We start from the raw sequence: 9,021 nt of genomic DNA on the forward strand, positions 1-9,021 counted from the left end.
TAAGCTATTTTATTTATATATAAATAGAAAATTTGCATCAATTTCTTAAATTATTATGAAGGCAATTAGTTGAATATTAGAATGAAACTACCGTAATTATTCAGTTATATAAATGAATTTAAATCTTCTTTGTCTAAATTAATTTCTTTTATGAAATTATAAAAATTAAATATGAAATGAATTTAAATAATTATTATTTTAGACTTTACCCACTTATCCTAATTCCAATAATTTCTTAAATTAAATAAAACGTTTTTAGTTCATGGTTATGGTCATCAAACATTTTAATCGTATAGTATTTTAAGTCATCTTTAAGCTAAAAATAATTTCTTAAATTAATCAACCTATTGTACGTTTCGTTTCGTGAGGATCCGATGAAAGCACTCACAAATAATATATTAGAATCCAACTATAATTACTATATATAAATTAGATTGAATGCATCCAACAAGTCGGCATACATAAATTCAAATGTACATATTCCAACGTCATCATCAACGGATCACGGCGAACGGGGCGGAGTGGTTCGGTTTCAGCGAAAGAGACGCGTAAATGTTTTCAGTGCTTGCGTAACGGCTTTTGTGGTGTCCGCTCTGTAGGATGAGATAATATATATAAAGTAATAAGAGATGGAATACAAAACAATTAAGCAAATTATGAAATTTTAATGAGGGAATCAAACCAAATAAAATATCGGTCCCTGATAAAGGTCTCAGAATCAAGTTTCAAGTGTTGTTTTATACTAATTGTGATATAAGGAGTTGTTTAAAAGCTAAAATTTAAGAATTAAGAATTTTAGAGTGTTGATTGAAACTAATTAAGATATAAGGAATTGATTGAAAGTGAAAAAACTTGAGATTTAAAGTTCTCAATTTTGAAAATTAGCATGGAAATCGATAAAAATAAAAAAAATAGCTGCCATAGAAAGCTGCCATGTTTTTTGAGATATCTCAACCAATCTGACTGATAATATCTTTAAGTTGATCTTATAAGTCCGGACAGAAACTGGTTCTCTTCGGTTCTCTACAGATCCCCTTGTTTTTTTTTTAAACTGCCAGACTCACCTCAATACCGTGTTGCTGAACTCCTGCAGCTGCTGTTGGGTGGCAGTCACATACCCACCGCTGTTCTTCTTGGGCAACGACTCCAAGGCGTGGGCGAGGAACGGTTCCATCTGGACATTGGTCACGACGTGCTTGAGTTCGGTGAGCACCTCGGCAACATCGGCGAGCATGTACGAGTGCAGTTGGAATACCGAGGCCTGTATCAGATTCATGACCAAAGCACCGCCATGTTGTGTGGCCAATTCGACAACCAAAGGACGGCATTCCACATGACGATGATTGCTAGTGCGTCCCCAGGTCAACAGATTGATGAAGAACTTCATCACCGAAGAGTTCGCCTCGCGGTGATCCAACGAGCAGGCAATCAGTGCACACTGAAAGATGGGCGTAATGAGGCTGCTCTGCAGCAGCTGGAGCGGACAGCAGTCCAAATAGCGTGAGGCCAGGCGAAAGAAATCGTCCACAGTATCGGGATTATTGCGCAAACCATTCTCGAGCTGCAGCAATCCAAACGTGGGCTCAATAAAAGCCTGCAGCATCTCCAATAAACCCGCAATGCATTCTGTCGTCTTGGCAAACTCATCCACCAAAATGGAGCCCACATAAAGGAAACAACTGTGATGCTGCATGGCATAAAGCACCACAATCTGTTTAATCAGTGGCTCCACCAGCAGCACTGCCTGTTTTCTAACCATTCGGACGGCGTAGCGTATGAGGCGACAGGTGCGCTCCATGATACGCAGATCACTCTGATACTTTTCCAGCACTTGGGAGATGAGGGGCCAGGCATCGTTTAATATTGCAACTGTTGGATGCTCCACATTGTCGGGCACATCGGGATTCGTGTGTCGTATGATCGCACAGGCGCGATCAATCCAATAAACGGGATCACTGCGCTCTCCCTTCTCCAGCTGACACGGATTGCTCTCACTCAAGAGTTGGGCCAACGGTTGCAACTGAAAGCTGACAATCTCGCGCAATGCCGGCTGCACTTGCTCCCTGGGCAGTTTCGTGAGTATCAATGAGATGCCCTTCAGTAGCCCAATTGCCACATCATTGTTAATTTGAAAACTGTCCAAGCTGCGCGCAATCTCCACCAATCCACTGATGTGACACACCATTTTCTGCCGGCAGGCCGAGCAAATTGAGGTCAATGCAATCGCTGCCGCTGGAGCCAATCCATTCTTCTGCTGCAGAGCATACAACAGAAAATTGAGCACCGCCTCCAGCAAATCCGAGTGATTCTCAATCCAATCGCAGAGCTCTCCTATCAGCATTATGGATGTGTAACGCACCGCAATGTGCGTCTGATCCGTCATGCCGAGTATTGCCTCCACCACCTTGGGTATCACCTCGTTCTCCTCACTGCAAAAAAAAACCAAAAAAAAATAAAAAAGGTTAAAAATATTTTAATTTTTAATACGAATTATATATCAATTTTTATTTTAAATTGGTGTTCAAAAAAAATTAAAACTACCTTTTTGATTTGTGATATAATTCCTAACTGCAACATTCGTTTTTATCAGGGTATCAAACCATACCGAATATAGGTTTCAGTTAAGGTTCCGGTTAAGTTTGTATTAAAAATTGTTGTATATCGGTTTCGAAGTAGTATGATTTTGTTTCACATAAAAAAAAGTTAACGAAATGTTATAAGAAAAGATCTGATAACACTCAAATTTTAAATGAAAATAAATTTGAAAAACGATGATTACACCTTAACAACAAAATTGAATTTAATGCTTGATTGAAGCGTAACTAACCGTTATACATGAATCGGTTACTAATCGGTTATTTCGGCTTGAATAATTTTGGTTTTTCGGTTTCGGTATAATAAAAAAGTTGTGGATAGGGTTTCAGTTACGGTTACCAATTTCAATCGGTTAATACCGGTTAAAGGCTAAGGTTTCGATTACGGGTTTAATCCCTGGTTTTTATTATATATAATAATATTAAAAAATATGAATATTTCAATGATTTTGTAAATACCTATTAAAAATTAATCATGCTATTATTATTATTTTAAATGTTTATATTTATGTCGACTTACGGTAATATATTCTTGGCCACATTTTGCATGACAAACAGCGCCGCCTCCGTAGACTCCCACGTTGTGTTGGGTGCTTGGAGTATAATATACATTTGCTTAAAGCACGCATTGGAGCCAACTATGAAAGCTACATCCTTTAACAGATCCGAAACCTTGCGTCGAAAATCCTTTAGGCAAAAGAGAAGAACTACTGTTAGTAAATTTATAAAATGCTTCTTAGTCATATAAAAAGAATTTCCTTTCAAATAGGTGCTTTCTTGAAGTATATGACCTGGTTCCAAAAGTGGTTCCGCGCCATATTTAGTTAAGCTAGAAAGCTGAAGTTTTTAATATAAACTGAATACATAATAAGCTAAAATATTTAGTGTTTATATATTTAGTGTTTAAGGAAGCACTACTCTAAAAAAGTGGTTTGAAACGTAATTCAGCGGCTTAACTACAAAACTATTTTTGATCAAAAGCATAAGACATTGAAACTCAGCTTTAATTTAATCATCTGCTGTATAATAAAGATATGAAAACGATTTACTATCGAAATGAGTCTACAACTACAAAACTATATAGCTCATTTTAATGTTTTAAAAATAAACTCCGTTCAAAAAGTGGTTCAGCACAATAACTGAAAAAGAACTTGAGCCGGAAAGCTAAAATTTGATATATGGATTTAGGTGATAGAGATAAAGTGTTTGCTTACATAGAAATTGTTGTTCTCCTCGATGAGTCCGTCGTGATCGCTCTCCATCTGCGCATGCCGATAGAGGGCGCTTATCAGTCGCTCTATGTGGGGCCTAAAACGCGCCGTCAGCTTGTCATCGTAGCGTTGAAATAGATCCTCGCTGAGTTTGTACCACAAATGAAATGTGATCTCGGCGACCTCATAATCGAAATGTCCAACACAGAGTAGCACCAGATCGAGACCCTTCATCGCCTGCTGTTGTTCCAGCATGTCAAAGGAGAAGGCATCACAGAGTGTGGTAAAGATGCCACAATAGTTGATCGTCTTGTCCGTATCCTCATGAGCCACACTCAAATGGTACGCCGCCTCCAGTTGGCAGACAGCCTCAAAGATGCGTGCCACCTGTGGTTCCACCTCAACGCTGCCACTCCTCGATCCCATGCAGCTGAGCAGCGCACAAACACATTCCGTGGCATTGTCATGCAGTTTGCCGGATGTCTCCGCCGGTTGGCTGAGCAGCCGGAATGCGAGCTGCGAGAGCGCATTGTCACAGATGTGGGTGAGGGGAAAGGCATGGATGACCAGCCAGGCGCTGTACGTGCGCAGTGTGGCATTCCAAATGCGCTGCTGATCCAGATCCTCGCGCTGCACACACATGCACAGGAATTCCAGCACACATTCAGCACTGGCGTCCAGCTGTTTGTGCACCTGCTCACGTCGATTGGCACCCAGACGCAGAAACCTTGAGTCAATCTCCTCCGGCAGCACCTTAAGCACCTCCAGCAGCGGCCAAACGGCAGCGGGATGTGGTGACAGGGCTTTCAACAGATCACTGATGGGTTCCTGCCACGTGGCCATAAGTAGCGCTAAATCGGCCACTGCCAAACTCAACTGTGTCACAATCACATTGTCCGTCTGCTCATCAATCTGTCCAATGTGCGTGATTAGCGAATCTCGCAGAGATTCATGCGTATGCGGCGGCAATTCACTAAATGAATTTTGGATTTTGTTGCGCATTGTTTGGGCCGCAAAATAATTCGCATGTAAGTCGCGTTTCTGATGCAGCAGCTCATCCGCTATCGTCCACGAATATATCTGCCAGCAAACAAGTGCAGTTGATTATACAAACTCAACACAATTCACATTATAAACATATGCGAAAGTTGACTTACCGACTTTTGAAATTCCTGCAGCCATTTGTTCGCTTTCTCCTGCTCTTTGGGATTGTTGCCTTGGAATAATGCATTGATCGCCTGATATACTATATCCACCGAATATGTGTCCATTGCGCCAGCTTCCAGTTAGTTATTATTTTATCAAATCAAATCATTTAATTATTATATATAATTTTACCCAAGAGTTGATGTTTTTCTATTGCAAGAATTTGTGGTGGTCGGTCGATAAAAGTGCGCTGTTATCCGATTACTTTATGCAGAGTTGTCAGAGTTGTATTTAAATATATATAAAAAATATATAAATATATTTATTTTCAACAATTGCTTTGCTTACGCAAATGCTGTGAATGTGAAATTATTTATAGAGAATTTTCAACATTCATTTTACACAAAAAAATGTCTGCTACTTGATCACAGTTTTAGTAGCACATTCACTTGTCAATCACAACAGTGGCTGCTTTCAACAGCATACATCATTTGTAATTACCACTAAAATAACAAAAAAAAAAAGAGATAAATAAATATTATTAATAGCGTGCTGTTAACAAAAATGATGAAATCATCTTACTAATTTACTGCTTACTGCTACTACTGCGAAGTTATCGATTGGGACGCCATTCAAATATTCTGTCGACCGTTTGGTCTTAAAAGCGATCATGGCGCTTAATTTAAATAAATTTGTTTTTACAATTAATTTTTAATTTTGCAATAATAATTTCATAATTATCTTATTAAAAAAATTTAAATATGGAAAGATGTAAAGATAGTCGGAGAGATAGAAGATAAAGAAAGGAACGTAAAGAAAATTATTAAGAAAAAAAATTGAAAGAGATAGAAATAGTGGAGAAAGAGGAGCAGAGAGCAGACAGAAATTGAAATCCTAAATTTAAAATTGTACAAAAATATAAAACAAACTCTGTTAAAGTTTTGTAGCATTAAAATAATAGATGTTTCAGATTTTGCTACAATTTGGAAATTGATCACAAAGTGAAAATGGGACCAAGCATGCCAGCCCTTTTTGTGCTGCGACATGACTATTAAGACAAGTTGGCAGCACTGACACAACATTTGGAGATCAGCTGTGACCGCAACGCTATTTTAGCTATTTTTGCATCCGAAAAATAGCTAAAAGACTAGCCTACTGTGTGGGGCCACACTGGAAAATTTAAATTTAGATGAATGCAAATTTCAAAATGAAATAGCTGTGAAATAAATTAATAATAGGATGAAAAATTTAAAATTCGAAACAAGATAAGATTTACGAAAGCATTTTAATGAAGGTTCGAAGCTCGTCACCCCAAGGGGAGAGAAGTTACAAATTTAATTCTAAAAATAATATCGAAAAATCTATAAGCTTCTAAGAAAAACACCACAAATATTTAAAAAATTCTATCTTCAATATTTAAAAAATTCCAAAAAAAACGTGAATTTTCTTGGGTGCACCCAAATTTTTATTTTGATTAAATTAGAACAAGCTGCCAGATCTATATATTTTGCAGGGTGGCAGCCTTTGGATCGGGTGGCAGCCTTTCACACCAGTAAAGCAGGTTGCAAGCGTACAACTGGAAAAAATGGACAAAGATTCGGATTCCACGGTTACCTCGTTGGATGAGAATACGGAAAACTTTTGCACAAATCCCACGCGTGACATTTTGGCCGAGGGCATCACAAATCTGTTCAAGCCAACAATCGAGCGATTGGACGAACGCGTGGCATCAACAATTCAACTGCAATCGGAGCTGCGGGGACAATTGGATGCACTGTCCGCTCAGCTGCGGGACATTGAGAAGGCACAGCAGCAGATACCGGAGTTTGCCGACAAAGTGAAGGAGCTGCTGAACGTAAAACACAAAGTGACAATAATAAATAACGTGCTGAGCACGAGTCAGGAACGCTTGACGGGATTACACAGACTCATTGAGAAGGAGCAGCAGCGACGTCAGGCTTTGTTGGACTCGGCGCTGAGTACCAACATATCATAGACACAAACAAGACTTTGTTGTACTCGACGATGAGTACTAACTTATCGTAGACGAAAACCATCGACATATTAGTAGTATTGTTGGACTTGAAGAGAAGTACCAACATATCGTAGACACCAACCAGGCACATTGCAGCAGCGTCATCAGTCTTTGTTGGAGTGGATGCTGAGTACCAAAATATCGTGGAAAAACCAGGGACATTGCAGCATCGTTTGTTGTACTCGCCGCTGAGTACCCACTTATCGTAGACACAAAAGAGGGACTCTGCGCTGAGTACCAACTTGTCGTAGACACCAACCGGGGACAGGGACATCATGGAGACGCCGCACACAGAGCATCTCAGTTCGGCGGACTTTGAGCACGTTTATGCGCCGGCGGAGGATTCATTTTTGCTGCTGGACGCACTGGAAGCAGATCTTGAATTTCTGGACACGCTGCAGCCGCGTCTCTGCCTGGAGATTGGCTCCGGCAGCGGCGTCATCATCACGGCGCTGGCCAAGCGTTTTGCCCACTCGGCTCTCTGTCTGGCCACGGATCTCAATCCCCGTGCCTGCGATGCCACCAAACGCACTGCGATCCACAATGCTACGTTGGACAGCATACGTTGCAATCTGGCGGATGCAATCCGTAAACGTTCCGTGGATTTGCTGCTCTTCAATCCGCCATATGTGGTCACCAGCGACGAGGAGCTGCAATCCCAGCTATTAACCGATTGTCAAACGGTTACGGGCACACCCGCAACTCAACGCCATCTCGTTCACTCCTGGGCGGGAGGAAGAGACGGACGACGTGTCACGGATATTTTACTGGGGCAACTGGACGAGATTCTATCGCCCAACGGAGTTCTCTATTTGTTGTTGCTGCGCGAGAATAAACCGGATGAAATAATCGAGCAATTAATCCAATCGCACTTTAAGGCTGTCAAGTACATGGAACGACGCATTCCCGGCGAATATCTCTATATACTTAAAGTCACTAGATCTATTAGCTAATTCCATGTGTTGCTTATTCTAATAAAGTGCAATTCTTTCACCTTGAAAATCTAACTAATAATTTGATCCTATTTGCTTCTTTTTCGAATAAAGTGCTAAGTATGGTTCATGTCTCAGCTGCTTATCCAATTATTTACGACACATAAAATATCCTCCACATGCTGGGTTCATGTCCCAACCAATTCAATGTCTTCCCATTGATTTCAAACCGTAATCAAAACCCTTAACCGGTATTAACCGATTAATATTGGTAACCGTAACTGAAGCTCTAACGAAAACTTTTTTTATTATGCCGAAACCGAAAAACCAAAATTATTCAAACCTAAATAACAAATTAGAAACCGATTCATTTATAACGGTTAGTTTCTCTTCAATCAAGCATAAAATGTAATATTTTTGTTAAAGTGTAATCATCGATTTTTAAATTAATTTTTATTTTAAATTTGAATATTGATCAGATCATTTTCTTATAATATTTCTTACGCTTATTTTCAAGCGGAATGTCATTTTGATCATTTAAATTGATTCAACATTTAAATTTTGTTCATATCGAATTTTTGATTTTTTTCGAATCTAAGCCATCTATCATCTAATTTTCCATACTTTACCCCCTTGATATTTTTTCAAAAACTTTTATCTCTCATAACTTCTTAAAAAATTAGCCGATTTTCAAGCGGAGTGTAATTTTGATCATGATTTGGCCTCTTAAATTATTCTACATTAAAATTTTGTACATCTTAAATTTGAGATATTTTTTCGAACCTAAGCCATGAATCATCCAATCATCGATTCTTCGAACTATTATCCACAAGTTAAATAACTACCACAACCGCCACTTTAGTTGGGACACAAATTGGCGCATGTACCAGCTAAGCCAGTGCACAATTGCTGACTAAAAATTTAAAATTTACCAACGAACGTTAACCATTTGAATTTGCAGCTAATGCTCCGCTCGCTTGCGTTGCCAATTGCAAATTATATATTATTTTTCCACTTTAATTGGGGAGTGTTAAAAACGAGCTTGAACCACCCTGCAGAGAATACAACCCCCAGTAAAATAAGCGTATATTCGATAGGATTAT

At 39.2% G+C, this 9,021-nt stretch overlaps 3 protein-coding genes across 5 annotated transcripts; 2 read left to right on the plus strand and 1 right to left on the minus strand.

The window, feature by feature from the left end:
* Positions 1-259: 259 nt before the first annotated feature.
* On the minus strand, positions 260-5,199 carry LOC117781609 (transportin-3). 2 transcript variants are annotated; one of them, XM_034618391.1, is made up of 6 exons: positions 5,144-5,195; positions 4,963-5,084; positions 3,809-4,885; positions 3,115-3,281; positions 1,065-2,429; positions 260-593 (listed from the first exon to the last, which is right to left on the minus strand). In XM_034618391.1, exons 2-6 carry the CDS (start codon positions 5,074-5,076, stop codon positions 533-535), a joined length of 2,784 nt encoding a protein of 927 aa, XP_034474282.1. In that variant the 5' UTR covers positions 5,077-5,084; positions 5,144-5,195; the 3' UTR covers positions 260-532. The 2 variants fall into 2 exon arrangements, with proteins under 2 accessions (XP_034474282.1, XP_034474281.1); XM_034618390.1 differs by having other exon boundaries at positions 4,963-5,199.
* Positions 5,200-6,475: 1,276 nt separating this feature from the next.
* LOC117781786 (SNAPIN protein homolog) lies at positions 6,476-7,125 on the plus strand. 2 transcript variants are annotated; one of them, XM_034618649.1, is made up of 2 exons: positions 6,476-6,985; positions 7,053-7,125. In XM_034618649.1, exon 1 carries the CDS (start codon positions 6,537-6,539, stop codon positions 6,945-6,947), a length of 411 nt encoding a protein of 136 aa, XP_034474540.1. In that variant the 5' UTR covers positions 6,476-6,536; the 3' UTR covers positions 6,948-6,985; positions 7,053-7,125. The 2 variants fall into 2 exon arrangements, with proteins under 2 accessions (XP_034474540.1, XP_034474539.1); XM_034618648.1 differs by having other exon boundaries at positions 6,476-6,978; positions 7,042-7,125.
* Positions 7,126-7,228: 103 nt separating this feature from the next.
* On the plus strand, positions 7,229-7,993 carry LOC117781785 (methyltransferase N6AMT1). The gene has a single exon (XM_034618647.1). The coding sequence runs from the start codon at positions 7,262-7,264 to the stop codon at positions 7,937-7,939; it is 678 nt and encodes a 225-aa protein (XP_034474538.1). The 5' UTR covers positions 7,229-7,261; the 3' UTR covers positions 7,940-7,993.
* Positions 7,994-9,021: the final 1,028 nt, after the last annotated feature.

Source organism: Drosophila innubila (assembly GCF_004354385.1).
Source record: "Drosophila innubila isolate TH190305 chromosome 2L unlocalized genomic scaffold, UK_Dinn_1.0 4_B_2L, whole genome shotgun sequence".
Taxonomy (NCBI): Eukaryota; Metazoa; Arthropoda; class Insecta; order Diptera; family Drosophilidae; genus Drosophila; species Drosophila innubila.